General features: G+C 40.1%; 2 protein-coding genes and 1 long non-coding RNA gene across 13 annotated transcripts in view; 2 read left to right on the top strand and 1 right to left on the bottom strand.

Annotated features, from left to right (window-relative positions):
* magixa (MAGI family member, X-linked a) overlaps positions 1-2,042 on the top strand; it is a 42,892-nt gene extending 40,850 nt beyond the window's left edge. For 4 of the 7 annotated variants that reach the window (XM_079637589.1, XM_079637590.1, XM_079637591.1 and 1 more), the window contains one exon: positions 634-1,387. In XM_079637589.1, the coding sequence (XP_079493715.1) occupies positions 634-1,379 (746 nt within the window). In that variant the 3' untranslated portion in view covers positions 1,380-1,387. Of the gene's footprint in view, positions 1-633 lie in introns of all 7 variants that reach the window. The other 3 variants (XM_079637593.1, XM_079637595.1, XM_079637594.1) reach the window with 3 other exon arrangements.
* On the bottom strand, positions 1,737-8,820 carry LOC307011673. The gene is made up of 3 exons (XR_013800460.1): positions 8,714-8,820; positions 6,330-6,428; positions 1,737-1,870 (listed from the first exon to the last, which is right to left on the bottom strand). It is a non-coding gene; the product is annotated as an uncharacterized lncRNA (long non-coding RNA).
* The window catches only part of iqsec2a (IQ motif and Sec7 domain ArfGEF 2a), an 83,847-nt gene continuing 73,314 nt past the window's right edge, over positions 8,069-18,601 (top strand). For 2 of the 5 annotated variants that reach the window (XM_079637572.1, XM_079637579.1), the window contains exon 1: positions 14,235-16,611. In XM_079637572.1, the coding sequence (XP_079493698.1) occupies positions 16,115-16,611 (497 nt within the window). In that variant the 5' untranslated portion in view covers positions 14,235-16,114. Of the gene's footprint in view, positions 8,195-14,234; positions 16,612-18,601 lie in introns of those variants that run through there. The other 3 variants (XM_079637574.1, XM_079637578.1, XM_079637573.1) reach the window with 3 other exon arrangements.

Genomic DNA, 18,601 nt, shown 5'->3' on the forward strand with positions numbered 1-18,601 from the left:
ACCCCAAACTTATGTTTATAATAAAAAATAAATAGTACAAATTATTATTATTATTATTATTGGAAGTTTATTCAAAATTCACATCAAATTCACATCAAATCTATCACTCAATACATCTCAACTAAATTGAGTTTTTAATTATTATTTCAGTTTGAATGAGCATTACAATTTGCTTTACAACTGTAACTTTAATTTTCCATTAAATTGTGGCCTTATATAAAGAAATATCAGAGCATTGCAAATATTCCCAAGGTCTTCCATACTGTATATTGATTTGACATACCCATAACGAATAACCATACAATAATAATAATGTTTTTAATAATCAATTTTTCAAAATGCTGATGCTGTGTTTCACTGGCATAATGTAGTTTATTCAAGCATTCAGAAAGACAGAAAACCATTTCTCACCCGTCAACTCCATCACATCCCTTTACTCAAGTTAAAATTGCAGGCAGTAACCCCTTACTGATCTCAGAACAGTCATTGGTGCATCACATGGTTGTGTTCTCTTTCATCCACCCACTCCTCCATCATCGAACCCTTATCTGACACCTCATTTTGTAGTTTTACATGAAGATGGGCTGATAGTGTTTTATCAAACAACTCTCTCTTTCTCATTCTCTATCTCAGACCGTGAATCTGGAGTTGTTTCCCCCTCCTCCCTCTTCTCCGAGGAGCCGCGTGTGGCAGCAGTAGATCGCTCTCCTCCGCGGAGCAGCAGATGGGTGGATGATAGTGGACGAGAGAGGAGAGAGAGGAGGGGGAAGGGAAGGAGGGAATCAGAGGGAAGGAGCAGAGGAAGAGGAGCGGAGGAGGGCAAGCGGGACCGGGCGGAGGATGTTAGCACGGCCGGAAGAAGAAGAGACCAACAGATGCGTTCGAGGAGTTTACCTGGCACGTTGAGGGGTCGAGAGGGTCCGCGGAGAGAAGAGGAGGAGGAGGAGGACGGCACACGGGGGGAGAGGAAGGGAGAGGGGGAACAACGACGGGGAAGGCAGAAAAGCAAGAGCATGGGGGAGAGAAGACAAAAAGTGAAGGATGTTAGTTCAGAGAGAGAGAACGGCCTCCCTGAGAGGGAGAAAGTGAGTGTCAGAAGAGAAAAGAGGGATAACAACGGAACCAGCACAACGGAGGTCACACCGCGCGCACCTTTCTCCTTCCTCATGCCTTTGGACAATGACGATGATGGGTCAGGTGCAGAATCGGCTCACAGCATCTCTGAAGTCAGCATCGCATTCTCCACTCAGTGGCCTCTACAGGCCCCTGGATCTTCGACAACACCTCCGGGACCCTGGCTAGTCCCCAGCCCTCACAAACTCTCTCAGGTTTTAGAGAGGAAAAGGCTGAGGCAGAATAAGGGAGGACTGTGGTCCTAATGCTAATTCCCTTAAAAGGATAGTTCATCTAAAAACTCGCCCTCATGTTGTTACAATCCCGTATGATTTTCTTTCTTCGAGGAGAAATTTACAAGAGTTGTACTTGTTGCTCTTTTCCACATAAATGAAAAGGATATGAAACTAAAAAAAGATGCAAAACCACCAAAAGAAATAGTCATACCTGTTTGAAACAACATGAGTGTTAGTAAATGCTGACAGATTTGTACTTGTTTGGAGGGAGGGGGTAAACTATCCCTTTAAATCTCTCTTCTCTTTTCTCTCTCTCTCACACACACCCATACACTCTCACACATACAGCCTCTCCAGCTCTGTCTCTATATGTGGTTTTCAGAACACCACCACCATCATATCAGTTCCTCTTCCGTCTCAAATCCATATCTATATGGTCCTGTGTGTGTTGTATATTGGTATCATCCAGATACCGCAGAGGTTTCCCATCCAGGCCGATCAAGACTTGATTTTATCGCCATCTAGTGGCCAAGGAGAGAAAATGAGCAAATGCTGCCATTACGTTGTGGCTAGCGTGACAGTAACTGCAAGGTCAGTTAGTATGCATCTATGATTCATGGTGTCCTTCTTCATAGCATGTCTTTTTCATATCATTTGACATTTTTATTTAGCATATTTTCCATTTATTTTCATAAAATACAACAACAAAAATTCTATTATATAAAAAAAAGAAGATTTATTTAAAACATGGTTGCTCAGTCATGCCCCTGAAGAGCTACACGTCTGAAAGTAAACTAGATTGAAAAAAGATCTTCAGGATCAGGACTAGCACCCTCAATTTAAGAGATTTTATTAGCTGCTTGCTGTTTGTGACTGGACTATAACCCCTCCCCTGCTGTGTGCGCAGTGGTCTTGCTGTTGAAAGAGGGGGGAAGGAAGATAACAGAACTAAAGTTTTATTATAAGGCCAGTGAGCCGTATCAAACCTCTCCAGGTGCCTTCTGCTTCTTTAGCCAGTGTTTACCAAAAAAAGAAACAAATACAAGTAAAAGAACAAGACGTAGCATAGTAGAAAGTGTGCAACACAATACTGTTCTGCCTCTTTAACATCTATATCTTTGCAAGACTTGGTTCACGAGTTGGGGAAAATATTCTGCACACGCTCTGCGAAACTTCAGCTAAGTGAGTCAAAGTGAAAGAGAGCCATTACAAGTGCCTCATGCGATATTCCTTTATACGAGACATAGAATTCCCTCAAGCTCAAAATCAGGACCCAATTTTTTTTTCTCCCATTGTGATACTTTTTCCGTTTGTATGCTTTCTGATTCAATTTTTCAGACCCATTTCATTGGCCTCGACATTTCAGAAAAATTATGGGGAAAAAAAGAAAACGAAGGCCTGATTGGTCCTAATTCCCGAGCCCTCCACCAATCAGCATCCAGCATCATGCGGAATCTTCATTTCAGGAGACAAAAAGAAAAAAAAAGAAGAAAAAAAAAGGGCATTTTGATACAGGTCTTCTATGCATTTTGTAAGACTTACTGATCAAAAATTGCGGTAGGAATTTTTCTACCTAAGATATGAGATTCGTAATTTTGTGTACTGTTAAAATACACAGGCTGGTGAATCGAAACCGACAATTTAAAGGAGATCCGGTGATAATCAGACATGCTGTACCACCAGCTTATGCATTGATCTTTACCTCAGAACTGTCTGAGCAATAAGTGCTATCTCTTTCTGTTCAGTGTCATACCAAGCAAAGCTCTAGGCAAGCTCATCGAAAAAGCTGAGTGATAGAAATATGCACGGTAAAATCATCTATGATAAATTAATTCGAATGAAACGCATCCCTATAGACATGCATTTTAAAATAATATAGTATTTTATCGAATAGATTTTAATTTATTTAAACGAATTTAAGTATTCCAAAAGTTACATATTATAAATCAGAATTTTATCCTGCAGACATAACCCAATGTGAGTTAATTTATCACTGGAGATCTTTACTGTGAAACATATCAATAAATGCTTGCATAAAAGATCACATGCCATACGCAGCCTGTAAGCATTTAGCAATTTGCGATTCGGAAAAGTGATACAATGATCTTAAGTGATAACACTTTAAATCAGGGCTCGTACACGAGTATTACTCAGCGTTCAGCTGTACATCTGAAGTTCACTGCTCTCAGAATCCTCAACCAGCCTGGGTATTGATGTTGACTTTGTACCCGATTATCCCATTGGCATCAGCACGTACTGTACAGAAACTGGGATGAGCCTTGTAAATGTTTCGTTTCGGATTTATTTTTGTGAGGGGGGAGATTTTGTTTGTTTTCCAAAACGTTAATCACTGTAGCATTTCCCTTACTGTAGCAGATCTTATAAGCAAGCTTATTGTACATAATTATAGACCCTGGACATGTCTATTTTTTTTCTACCCCTCCCAATGTCTCACATATCAGAAATATACAGCACTGTCGAGTTACCCTGAGACACGTGCAACATTTTAAACCGAGGTGCCATTGGCTTGACGAGAAGCTTGCTATTTAAAATGATTCTTATAATTAAATCTTGCATGTCTGTAGTGAGTATACTAGTTTTAATAGCACTGGCCCTTACAATTGAAATCAAATGTCCCGATGGCATGATACTGTATCCCAGAGCCCAGGAGGCCAATCGCAATGTTTTCTAGAACATCTGTTGTCAGCTTCAAATGATAAAAATCTGATTTGACAGCTTGAATGCCCACTAGTGCCCACCGTGGTTTTTGCACAGCCCTCTTCATTGTGTCCTCAACAACATATTAAAATCAAGATTTAGAGATACAAAGACCTCAAGTATGTAGTCCACAAAGATAACAATTAGCAAGCATGCCCACCAAACATTGTCCCGCCCTATATAGGTTTCCTTGTACCGGAGACACTTTAGACCCTTAGATGTTCAGTATTCAGAGATGTAGTCTCAAAAACGAGCCATACTCTGAGCCAACAGATATATGAAAACAACAATGCAATGTTTTTTTATAACAATGTCTGCAAGGTTCCTATCAGTGCAAATGTGCCATTTAAATGCTAATCAATGATGTCATTCTCTTCCCTCCTACCGAGAGAAATACAGGGGGGCAACGTTTGTCCCTCTGAGTTTGACGCTTTTCAAATGTCAAAACACGAACAGAGTGTTTCAGCTTTGAATTTTCAACTTGAATTTGCTATATTGGCCTTGTAAGGAGTCAGCCATTGTACAGAGCAAGAACAATTTTATTTGTAAAGAGGAAGGTAAAGGAAATGTTTTTTATATCTATATTCTAGAAATATAGGATAAAAGTCAGCAGGGGTGTAAAGTACTTGAACGATTATGTGCTTCATTACTATACTCAAGTATTAATTAAAAACGGAATATTTATACTTTTGCAAACTTACATTTCTATAAGAAAAAAATTGCATACTTTTTTATTATTTTTACAATTTAATTTAGATCTTAAAAAGTAGGCTACATATTTCACTGGCCTAATAAGACTAATATGAAAACACAGTTCATTGTCAGATTTATCAGTCTATAAATCAGAGTTAACTAAACTATTAAAAACGTTTTTGATACTTGAAAGAAAGCTGAAATAAAATAGAAATATTAGATGAAAAACTTAAAAGTAGAAATGTTGTCTTGGCAACTAACTGAAATAAAATAACTTGGTATTTATACCAACTTATTGTTGGTAACGCTTTACAATAAGGTCTCATTTGTTAGCATTAGTTAATGAATTAACTAACAATGAGCAATTATTTATTAATCTTTGTTAATGAAAATACTGTCGGTCATTGTTTGTTCGCAGTGCATTAACTAATGTTGGCAAATACAACTTTTGATTTTAGCAATATATTAGTAAATTATGAAATTAATTTGCTGTAGAAGTATTGGTCCTTCTTTGTTAACTAAAGTAGTTAAACTAATGTTAACAAATGAAACCTTACTGTAAAGTGTTACCAATAAGTTTGTTGAGGAACTAAAATGACTAAAGCTGAAATAAATATGAATGAAAGCTAAATAGAAATATATATTTAAAAAACTAATAAAATAACAAAAGCACATACAATTACTAATACTAAACATAAAATGAAAAACAAAATTCTAAAAATAAAAGGAAATCCAAAATGTTTATAAGTACTAAATTATAAAATAACGATGATATAAACAACTTTACTTGTGTGTCAAACAACATCATCAGTTTCTGCTTGATTTAAAGTTGATCAATTTCAGACTGTTTTGAAATGTATTTATTTTATTTGATAAATTGTGTGTCGAGTCATATTCCCAGAACATTGAAAAATATGATTAAACGGGTTGCTTTGCACAGTTTGGATTGCTTTGCAATGTTTCTCTTAAAAAAAAAAAACACACACTGTCTCTTGATTTGATTTCTAAAGCTAATAAGTAGTTTACTTTTAAATACCAAGTACAATTACATGTACAAACTTTTGTACTTTCACTCAAACATGTTTTTGGATAGATACTGTAAATCTTTGACACCGTACTCATCCTTCAGTATAATTTCTCAGTGCTTTTTACACCCCTGTGTGCCAGACAGTCCGGCTCAAGATAATGAAAGCAGAGGACATTCTGTCATATAAAGGAAGTAACCGCTGCACCAGTAGAGAACCTCACTGAGGCAGCCGCCCAGTCTGAATTCTTGACGTGATCTCTTTTCCTCCATTGGTGCTGATCCTCCAACTGGCTTGGCCGCGGTTGCTATTTCGCTTTCCCCCATTCAGTGCATATGGAGGTCACCACTCACAAGCCAGTGTTTTTCAAGTGTTCAGATGGGGCAAAAAAAAGAAAAGAAAAAAAGTCAGCTTCTGTGTAAAGGTTCTACTTCCTTTATAGCATAAGCGTCCTCTCCTTCATTTTGACTTAGTGTAGACACTAGACAGGACTCTAAAGTATAGAAAATGACGAAGCAGGCAGCAGTGTGTTGCAGATTTTTACCTGCCGGGTCTGAAGCAAGACCTCGAGTAGCCGTTATTTTAGTGGCGCCCTCTGCAGGGAAGATGCTGAGTGTGTAAATAGCAGTCCGTGAGGGGACACCTTGAACACAGATGTACAGGTTTTTAATTGTTGCTCTTGATATGTATGAAGATACTGTATTGTTTTTGAATGCATCAACAGGGAGTTTTGAATTATGAATAATGACATGCAGTTAAAGAAATAAACTGAATAAAACTAAAAAGATTGTGTTCACTGATTTCCACTCGCTCTATATTGGTTCCTAAACATAGTGAGCTACATGCCACAACTGACTTAATTTGGGTTTGCTAAGCTAACAGTGATGCTCTTAATAAGCATAAAGAATACAGATTAGATCATTTAATGCATTCTGGAGAGAGAGAAAAACTTGCTTCCTAGGCAGCTCGCTAGGTTTTAAAACCAAGCAGATGAGTGCTAAAGCATAATACTTATACATTTCATATCTTTTACTATCATTATTGTTACTAATGATAATTTAAATTTATGCCATGTTCCCAAAAATTATCTTTAGATTCTCAGCGGTGATCAAACACTTATGTTTGACTAATCTAATTTTCTTTTAAATTGCTATGGGAAGTACCTATCTCTGAAAAAATACCTGTCAAGAAGCTTTTTTTGGAGATTGCTAGCATGAACTATGCTAATCATCTAGGAAGCAGGCTCTCGGAATTTCAAGGCTCTGCATTTCAACAGGCGAGTACTCGCACACATCACTGTGTCGCATGGGAATAAACTCCTACACATACAACCTCCTAAATATTCACTATCTACTGCAGAGGAAAAATATCAAACTGATCTCTCAATCTCAAGCTACCTCACTGTTTTTCTGTAGTTGGCTACATTCTAAAGTTCACGCAATGTGTTTTTATGTTTAAAAATTAATCTGAGAGACGCAGTCGAATGAAAAGTTCTAGAGTTTTATTTTATTTTAAATGTAATATAAAAAAAACTTGAGCGCCATGTTTTTATAACACTCACGCACGGAGATGTGAGTGCAACGGTCAAAGACATCCATCTACCGCATGTTCACATGGAAAAGCATTGCAGTGGAATGCAAAAAAAATATGTTTTTGTGTGAATTGCCATTAAAGTTTTTTTTTTCTCTCATTTAAAAATGTGAAATTCAGGGCAGTGGAATGAAACAAATTTATGGTCAAGCGTTTCATTAAAAGCGTTTCATAGCGTTTCATACAACTTTTAACGCTATGTTATTAGAATGCCATATTGTGTTTGAGACGCAGCAAAAGATGCAAGACACAAATGCAAAGGTGAAACCCATTTGTCTGGCGCAAGAACACGGGAAGTCACATTTTATTTGTTTAAAAATGCAAGATGCAGGACAGTGGAATAAAAGTTTACATTATTTTAACCTTACTGCTGCGTTTTTAGAACCCGGAGTCATGCGCAAAATGCTGCAAAAGATGCAAGCACAACACTCCAACATCTAATGATGTTTAATGGCGGTTGGCAAACCAACTTCCGATGTATTACTGCCACCGACTAAATTTTAGGCTTACTTTAAGCAGAAAGTATGTGTATTCATCATGCATTATTTTCACATAGGCCTATTTGTGGTTTTCGATGAAGCTTCTTCTTCCGAAATACGAAATGTGCTGTGATTGGTTAGATGGCCCAGTGTGTTGTGATTGGCAACGCCTAGCGAGGGTTCGAGAAATGTCACGCCCCTTCATAACCGCGAGCTCTAACGTTACATGTAAATATTAACGATGGCGTCAATTTCAAACCATTTCGAGCCCGATTTAGATCCTGACAATGTCAACGAACAAGAGGATTGAGCAAACAGACTTCAAGCACGTTCCAGCGTGGTATGTTTTATCTGTAATTTTCTTATAGATACGATGTTATCCACCATTTATTCATATATTTGTCGGAAAACTATGGTAATACAAACAGTAAGGTTAATCGATCAGAATGAATAATTTTTCTAAAGGGCGTAGAACAGTTTAACAAAAGCTACAGTAAACACTACATCAATACTGTACTAATGTTAGCAGGCTAGCGGAGGCAAAGCGTTTCCCTTCCTAGCTATCATAACAAAGTTAGCAACTACTTAAAGCTTATCATTTGAACCGTTAATAGAAAACACAACTAACTTACACATAATAAGACATACAAGTTGTGATTCATAAACGACAGATTGTCCTGACAAAATGGGAAAGAAAGGTGCAAATAAAATCTCCCTTTGCATTGAACTTGAGCGTCGTAACTTTGCAGATGTTGTTTAAGCTCAAACAGAAACATTAACGTTACACTCTAAAGTTAAAAAAGTGAAATCCTAATCAAGGACCACTTTAACATGAATAGATAGTATGTTACTAAGTTACCTTGAAAGCGTTTCTTTTGAATGATATTTTACGATAATGGCGCCATGCTCTTGTCCATGTTCGGTCTTCATGAAGTGAGGAGGCACGCGACCCCAAGTACAGCTTAGCTCGCAGCGCTACCTGTTGGTAAAAATGCTCCTTTAACTTTAACCTTTTTTTTTTTTTTTTTTTTTTTTTTTTTTGTACAGTTTATTAAAACATGTACTATTGTTTACATTCAAATTAAATACAATTTTCCTACATTTTCCTATTCTTAACGTAGAGGGATTTATTATATGCCCTATTCGAATGCGAGTAATTGTGTTACAGTATGTTCCTAAAACACTTCTTCCATTTCCTTCTCACTGCTGAATATTATACAGATGTCTGCCCTTGCTATCACAGTTCCATACTACTACTTGCCACTCTTTGTTTATGAATTCTTTAATTTTCCCTTTAACCTCTTTTCTGCTAAGAGATATTTCTGTATATCTCTGTGTGTTTTAGAGCTTGCTTATCTAGCTAGCTTATCAACCCCTTCATTAGCCTCCACTCCCACATGAGCAGGAACCCACAAGAACGTTATTAAAGCTAGGGTAGGTAATGTTGGAGAGCTAGCCAGATTTGAAAGTGGCACCTCTTCTAAGCTCCGCCCCCTCCTGTCAGTGCTCCGTCCAAAGCTACGCCCCCCCACAAACATGAACGCGCATCCACATTTGGAGTCAGCTGCATGTACCTACCAGTGATGCGCGGGTTGATCCAAAATGAGCGGGTGCCTGCGGTTACCCGCGGTTTCGAGTCATCCAAAAATATTTTTAATGATATTCGGGTCGCGGTCGGTCGGGTCGTTTACCTTTGTAATTTATATAGTACTAGACACAATGTTCTATGAAATACATAGGTCTACACTTTATTGTCTGAATGCGCGAGGATGACGCACGAGCAGTCTGCAGATGAAAATGTGAAATCCTTATTTACCTTTTGAATGTTGAGCGTTATTAACTTTTGAATAAAAGCTGACGCGGGACAAAATGCCCGATTTCCCAACGCGTTGAACTGAGCAATGCCATTGTGCCATTTTAATAGGCTACTTTTAAACGCATATAGCTCAGTAATGTCAGTTTATGTATTTGCTGAGAGGGGGCGGGATTTTTGTTGGGAAAGTCCGGGGAGAGACGCACACTTCGATTAGACTGGATAAACACATGCAGCATCTTAATTGTTAAGAAAATGAAACGAAATAAATGAATAAATCAAGCCTTTATTACAAAACACTAGGCTATATCATACAGCATTCTGAAAAATGCGCACCCCTAGTTCCTCCGTCTATGGCCCATGTCGCGATGAGCATTTACTATAGCTACTTTAAAAAACGCGGGTCGGGTACAATATTTTCTTCCTTTTTTTTTGCGGTCCGAGTTGCGGGCGGGTTAGTTGAAAACGTCGGTCGGGTGCGGGTTGTTTATACATTGACCCGCGCATCACTGCTGTGCATGCAGTGGTGCTCGGGCACGAGACATGAAGGCATCTGATTGGTTCTTTACATTTGCACCGAATGGCAGTGATTGGTCAGAGTTTTTACTGTCCTACAGCTGCTAGAGAGGTCAGATTTTTTTCATTCCTTTTTCTGAACACATAATGTATTGACTACTATCAGAATGGAAGGACCATTTCACCCAGTATAAAAAAAAAAATGTTTCTGAACAGGATTACCTACCCTAGCTTTAAGCTAAACTACTTATTCTTAACAAACTTGCAAGAATCTCCTTGCCTTAATGATTTTACTGTACTTGCAAGGCTTGAGATTGCTGAGCAGTCAAACATGTCCATCTAGCACGTTTACATAAAAAAACAACGGAAAAGCAGCGCAGTGAATGCAAAAACATGTTCTGTGTGTGAACGACCAAGGTCACATCGTATCAGAAATGAAACTTTGATTTCTGTTTTGATGCTCATAGACACAAACTTTTAACAGTCACAAATATCGCGTCTCACATAAAGAGCACAAGACAAGTCTAAAAATTGTCTATTCACTGAAAGATACCTGCAATCCTTTGGAATTGGCCAAAATTAAGATTTTTTTTTAAATAGACTGTAATGTTGTCCTAAAATGCTAAACGTACCTCAGGTTTTTGGAACAAAGCGGTTCATTAATTTGCAATATCAAAGGTTCAGTACTTAATGCTTACATTACTCAATGTAACTAAATGAAAATAGGGCAAATTTGTTATTTTTTCCTCTCTCTACTGAGTCTTTTTCTAAAAAAACAAACATACTACCATTCATCAAAATACATTTCGAATGATTATCATACTTTTTATACTTTATAGCAGCAGGCAGGCAGGCATGCCTGTGGGAATAACAGTGAGCCTTCTCTCACCCTCTCTTTCTATCTAATTGCTCTCACTAATTATACACTGTGCCCTACACCATGTTAACTCTGAAACGGGAGGGTGAACAGGGACTCATCCTCACTCCCTCTATTTTGCCCCAGCATATTGGGCTCAAGACTCAATCACATTGAGAATTTGGCCATTTTTGACCAGCAGACCTTTTTTATCCGCTGATTTTAACATATCTCAGCTGACGTTTACGCGTTACAGCTACATTTTAATAATATGTATCCAAGAGATCACAATATCTTTATTTTTAGTCTGAGAGTGCACATAACCTATGCCTGAGAAACAGACACGTTGCTGGGGCGTGGATGTGTGCTGCTCAGGGAAGCAGAAGGGGGCTGGATGTTGAGCACCAGGGAAATGTCATGTTGACCTTTTTAATCAGCAAGCTACAGGCTGCTTCAAATGGGATGAGGAGGGTTTGTGTCACTCGCATATGAAGTATAATCTACGATAAGTGTGAGGCGTGTGCACAAGGGCTGTACATTACAGCATCTCTGATATGTTGCACATTATGCAGTTGGCCTGGATATTGTATGTGTGTCAGTGGCAGGTGAGGATAGTTTTTGTAGTCCATTGTAAATGCATGTCCTATTTCCATATGACATTAACACTATTAACAGGTAGGCCTATAGGGAGTTGAAAAAGGTAATAGCGTGGTAGTTTTTTGGTCGGGTATTGAGGAAGGCGAATATCAGTACTGTCTTTTTCTTCTGTTAATGGCTTATAATGTGCTGTGCATTCTGACAAAGTTTTTTTCCCGTTTTGATAATATTTCATTTGTTAATAACACTTTATTATATTACAGTAGGTCTTCAACCAGTGGCCAGGTTCATTGTAGAAGAACAGTGTAAAATGGATATTTTTCACTAGTGAAGGACTTGAGATGTCATTAACCATGAATAAAAAATCCTCATCCTCTCATCCCTTTTCATCCAGACTTTAATGACAGACGTCTGTTCTTTAAGCATAGACAATAAAATGTACATTTATAGTTTTGGCAGACACTATAGGGTGTCAGAGTCCCACTTTATTACAAACCAACTGTTGGTCCATGTCCAATCCTCCCTCCTGCCCTTTGTTTAATGGAGCACGGCTACTACTATTGAAGCTAATGTTACTGTCAGAACGAGACAACAATTGGACCAGACCACATGAAGCCACCACCGCTCTGTACAGTCTGCAGAGCAAATATCAGATCAACTGTAAAACCGATGTGACATGTTGATGAAGCTCCTTATATAACATGCTGCTTCTTGTGAATGAATAGTTAAAGAATAGGAAATGTTCCTAAAGCATTTAAGAGGGAATGGAAAGCTCAGTGTGAGAGAACAAACGCTGCGATTGCCCTGTGGGAAGAGAGAGAGAGGAAGAGATGGGGAGGGCTGAAAACATGACAGTAGTTTTGAAGCTCAGATCTTCACAATGTTCTCCAGCTTTCTCTTTCTGACTGGTGTCAGAGACATAAAAGAGCACAAGAGATGTAAGAGAATGGAATGGAATAACGAAAAAGAGGGAAACAGAGATTGGTTAGATTGAGAGAGAGAGATGGATGGATGGATGGACAAGACAGGTAGAGAAAGACAGATGGATGGGCAGACAGATAGATACAGTAGACAGACAGACAGACGGATGACAAATGGACTAGATAGATAGATAGATAGATAGATAGATAAATAGCCTTTACAATGAAGATGCATTAAAATACAGAGAATTATGCAGCTGAATAATTAAAGCTTCTGTGTGGGAGAGTAAGAAATTAAATGGATTTTTCTCCATCCCTCGATTTTTTTTTTCTTCCCCTCTGCAACTCTTTTCTCCTCCGCATGCACCTCTTACATAAACACAGTGGATATCAGTATGCTCTCAATGAGCAAAGCGTGCCCAATTCGCCCATGTAGAACGCAGACTCTCTCGCGCGCGCACACACACACACACATTTCATGAACTTTAAGAAGAGAATATGCAGTGAGCTGATTAGCCATTGATGCAGAATGGCATGAATGGCTAAAGATTCATCATGGACCAAAACCGTGTAAGCTATAGCATTTTTGAGCATAGGTGATTCTCACTAGTTTTGTAGTGCATTGTGGGAATCTGTCACTGGCATGGACAATGAAACAGACCTTGAAATGACTGCCTCCCTTGATAGTACACTGACTACTGAGGGAGCTGATTGAGATGCTCTGTATAACACAGCTAGCACACGCTTATGCATGGCATGCTGCATCGTATCGGTAGATTCTATATTGCAAAACGGTTGATAGAAGCATTCTACCCTGAACGTGGCATCACTGCATTCCTACTGCTATTAAATAGATAAATTAAGCTAATGATAAAGTAAACCACAACATACTAGTGGTCTGTCCTTTCCTGCATGTGCTTAGCACATCCCTTTCACTCACACGCAGTTCAGCTGTGACTAAGGCACGGAGAGAGAGAAAGAGAGGGCAGGACGTGTGGGTGGAAGTAAGAAAAAAATGGATGGTTTTAATGTGGGTTGCTGAAAGAAGTGAGAGCACGAGAGTGATTCAGCACATGGAACGTCCTAAAACTGCTGTAAAAGCCAAACGCTATACTTGTCCATGGTTTTTGCTGCAGCAGAAAAGAAAATATTCATATTGGGTACTGCTGTCATTTTAAAATCAGCCAGGCAAAGCCTGGTTTTATACTAGCCTACCTGTTGCTGACTGAAATTTTAATTTGTGCAGCACTGAATGAATGAGAAACATTATCCCCATGTGTAAATCTATGCTTGCTTTTTCTGCACCACACAGCCTTCAGTTTGAGTAGTGAGGTGTATAGGAGAGAGAGAGAAAAAAAGGGGGAGAGCAAGAGCGCGCGCGAGAAACTGCACTCATTTTGGCTCAGCTCAAGGAGCCACTCTCCCGTCGAACTAAACGTTACCGCGTTCCAAAATGGCCGACCACGGGGACATAGTTTCCCCGGCATGTTCCTCTAGCGTTACACGCTCGGACCAACGTCAGAGCCTCGATTGAAAAGAAAAATATATTCTCTCTGACTCACTCAAATGATTTTAACCCCTGCATCATCCGTTACCACAGCAAGAGGCGCTGAGCATCATCGACATGCTGCGAAACTAGCGATCGAGACACATGTGGACACTGCGGTGAAACCGAATGGCGGCGAGGGGCGGCAGGTGCAGGGCTGTTCAAGGAGCATCAGGAAGGAACGCACGTCTGTTCAACATGTGAGCAGTTAATTCATTAGCGCATAATCTTAGTCAGTGGCATCAATTAGGCTTGACATTATGTCACATTCAGGGAGACACAACCGTATTTGGTATTTAATTAGTTGTCATGCAACGCAGTCTCCATAAATTGACAGCTGTGCTCCATCAGCATGGGTGTTATTTAATGATCTCGCGCGCATTGGTTGACACTGTGTGGACGAGCACGCGGACGCTTTATTGCGCGTCTCAGCTGTTTCGGGACCTGAGCGCCTTTGCGCTGATCATACAAAGCGACATAAAACTCGACAGGCAGTGGACATCCTGCTGCAAGGATCGTATTTCTTCTCGATTTTGTTTCAGTTGATCGGGAGGACCGCGTTGCGACTTACAGCGACAAAATAGCAATAAACATCTGCTCGGTTTAAAGTCATAACAGATTTCTTGCTTTGGAACGTCGAATTTGGAGATTTAAACGACTTTGACATCATCGTTTTGGGACGCATTCTACATATCGCCTGATTATCGCGCATCTGTACGCGTTGGAGACGCGATTGTCTTCAAGGACTGTCTGGGCAATAAGTGTGAAACCGCTCGTGAGTAAACGACAAACGCGTACATGAAACATTAATGATAGATGTGATTTACACTGAAGAGAGATTTGGGTTCAAGAATAATGGAATAAAGGTGCAAAGACATAGTATGTGTTCTGAAATAAGGATATAATTTGTTGAACTGACTTTGCAATGAGTTGAAATACATCATGCGTGGGAAATCCAGGTGATGTCTTAAAATAGATAATAAGCAATATGAATGGCTTGAATGAAGAGATCTTGCTATTGTAATGAGGGTGCAAAGAAGAGAGTGGGGGAATTGGTTTGTTCTGAAAGACATGCGCACACCTCCCAGAAGCCAATTTAGTATTGCAGTGGATTTATCAGAAGAACTTTAGTCTCGCTCTCTCTCTCTCTCTCTCTCTCTCTCTCTCTCTCTCTCTCTCTCTCTCTCTCTCTCTCTCTCTCTCTCTCTCTCTCTCTCTCTCTCTCTCTCTCTCTCTCTCTCTCTCTCTCTCTCTCTCTCTCTCTCTCTCTCTCTCTCTCTCTCTCTCTCTCTCTCTCTTCTTGACGAAAATGTCTACCAAACACATCAGACTGGAATATGAGTCATGAATACACAGCCAGAAAACAGCTGCAGTGCTTCAACTCCACATTTCAAAGAGAAACGGAAGGGGACGTGCATCAGAGAAATGGACGAAAAGGAAATCGGCTTTCCTTCCTGTTTAATGGATATTTGCTGACTTGGCTTTTTGCAGTGCATACTTACCTTGGACTTGAGGTGCTGGGAATGTCCTGTGACTGCCAAATTCGTTTTTTTCCCTCTCTTTTTTCCTCATTTTTATTACCTATTGAGAGTAAATCTAGTTGAATGACTGATGAAATTAATTTCCACAAACCGGCTTTGATCTCAATTCCATGATTCCTTGGTGGCAGTGCAAAAATGACACCGAAGAATAGCAATGCACACTTACACAAACACATGCTCGCACCCATCGTAAACAAGTGAACAAATCCTCACATTATCATCATCCCTTATATGTGAATACAAATTCTCAATATGGAATTCCCCAATCACTTTTCTGTACTGTGACTTCCGAAGCTGAAACTAACTTTGAGGGAATCTCAGATTAAAACCACTGTCTATTTTACCCTGGTTACCCAACTCTAACTCCAACACATTTCCGTCTCTCCCCCCCACCCACTCCACGTGGGGGGGAGAGCGTCCACCTACAAGGGTGATCCCAGAAGCTTGTCCCGGCAGACGGTGACTGTCAGCATGGATGCTGGCCAGGGCAGCCCGGAGAGCCCTAACCGGGCAGTGGAGTACCTGCTGGAGCTCAATAACATCATCGAGAGCCAACAGAAGCTTCTGGAAACTCAACGGCGGCGCATCGAGGAACTGGAAGTGCAGCTGGACCGTCTCAGCCAGGAGAACAAAGACCTGAGGCTGGAACGACAGCCCTGCCCGCCCCCACCTCCACCTCCCATCCACCCTGTCCTGCCACCAAAGTCCCACGCTGTATCCTCCACCGCTATCTACGCCAATCTGAGCCTCAACAGCGGGCCCATCCCAATACCCATCCCGGCTCCGGCGCCCCCGCCCCCACCTCCACCCGTGCCACCGCGGGATCGCCGTGTCAATGCCAACACGCACACAAGGCTCGGCCAAAGCCTGTCAGCTGGACCCAATTCCACGGAGAGAGAAAGGGACCGAGACCGGGGACGAGAACGAGATGCCGCTGCTACCAGTTTGGGAAGCTCTCTGCAGAGACAGTAAGTACAGGCCTGAGGGCTCTTTTACTGCATAGCTGAGGATCTACTGTAGAGTACAGTCTCCACAGCCTCCATGCTGGCTGTTTGGAAACTGTCAATCAAGAGAGCGTGTGTTTGCATGCAAAAAAAAACGTTTAAGATGTTGGTTGTGCGAGTGTTATCTACTGTAAATAGACTACAATAATATTTAAAGGAATAGTTCACTCAAAATTAAATGCATTCTGTCATTGTCAAGTTATCTAGCACTTTATACAATACAGATTGTCACAGTAATAAACAGGAAAATAACTATCAATGATGCAAACTTGATGCAGATGAGTCAAGGTTCTACTGTAAAACATTTTTTTTTACCTCAAGTCAGTTCAGTGTTGGTTCGGTTTAGTTCAATAACTGTAAAGTTAATCAAGTATGAAACGAGTATGATCTGTGTTTAATTTGGTTCTAAGCAGCTCTACACAAGACAATAGTGTAATTATTCAGCTCGAGTCAGTTCAGTGTTGATGCAATTCAGTACAAGAACAGTATTGTCTCTGTTGCAAAATTCATCAATAATGAAACCACTTTTATTCAGTTTTAAAGCAGCTTTACAGAAGATAACAGCCTCCTCATCTGTCCAGCTCAATTCACTTCACGTTTGGTTCTCATCCGACAGTGTCAGTGTAGTCAAACCAATAATATTACTAAATATGACACACACACAAACACACACACACACACACACACCCTCATGTCATTCCAAACCTGTAGAGCTTTCTTCTGTGTGACAAAGAATGATGTTTGAAAATGGACCCCATTTGACTTTCAATGTAGTTGAAACATTATTCAAAATAGCATCTTTTGTGTCATGCAGAAAAAAGGCAGTCATACAGGGTTGGAACATCATGAGTGTGTAAATGACTGAATTTTTGATTGAACTATCCTTTAAAGCAAGTACAGGGAAACTGCTGCGTGGACTGTACTATTTACAGACACTGGATAAAGATTTGATCTACACATGCTTATGAATGTTTGTACACGCTATGTTTTGCATCTCGTACTAGTATTTTAGCAGCATTTCCTGTAGATTACACTAGTAATGTTGGTGCAGAACTAAGAAAGCACCTTTCAGAGGGTATTTCTCCTGTTTGCACCCTGCCTGTCTTTCAAAACTGAAATTGAGTGCAACAGTCTGTCACAATAGAACGGTTTCCAGGCCATCGGACAGGCAGCTGGCTGTGCCATCGAGCCTGAACATTACATAAGTAGCAAACTCTTATCTGGACAGACTTGTGCTGCTGTGCCATTGGCAGAGTGACAGGCTAATGTCATGGGATCCTGAATTAGCATTCTAAATCTGTCACAAATGTCATAACTTTTTTGATATTGAAACATATTGGTCCATGCCGGTATGATTTCTGGAGAATAAGGAGGTACCAGGAAGGTTAGCTGTATTTTTACTGTAAACAGAGATTTTAGCAATTTAAAAAGCACCACCCTATTGGTTTGGGATGAAATAATGTTTTTGGCTATCCCGTTAAACTGATGCTGTTGCGATCTTAAAATACAATTTCTTTTCTCAAAAAGTGTTGGATGGTCCCTGAACAGATTTCCACATTGAGCAAAGCTGTCAGTAGCCTGGAGACTGTCAATATCATTCGCAGCATTTGCTGTGTCAATAGACTCCAAATAAATCCAGAGAGAGAGATGGTACAGAAGTGTAGTCGGCCACTCCTTGTGCTGCTGACAGTTGGGTTGTTTGTCTCCATCCCTGCATTGCTGAGGAATCGACCTCTCCATTGCACCTCTGATCACTGTAGTGTGCACTTGAGCCGGCCTCATCACAGCATGCGATGCATGCAGATTAACGTTAGTGGATTGGTTCAGTGTCGAGCACTGCAGTACAGCATCTCCTGTAGTTTTTAAGGCTGGTGTGGTGTGGAGATTCGTTTTGTATGTATGATCGGGCCACTGTGTAGGAGAGGTTGTGATTTAAAATTCAGCGCATTCAGAT

Source organism: Phoxinus phoxinus (assembly GCF_949152265.1).
Source record: "Phoxinus phoxinus genome assembly, chromosome: 15".
In the NCBI taxonomy this organism is placed as follows: domain Eukaryota; kingdom Metazoa; phylum Chordata; class Actinopteri; order Cypriniformes; family Leuciscidae; genus Phoxinus; species Phoxinus phoxinus.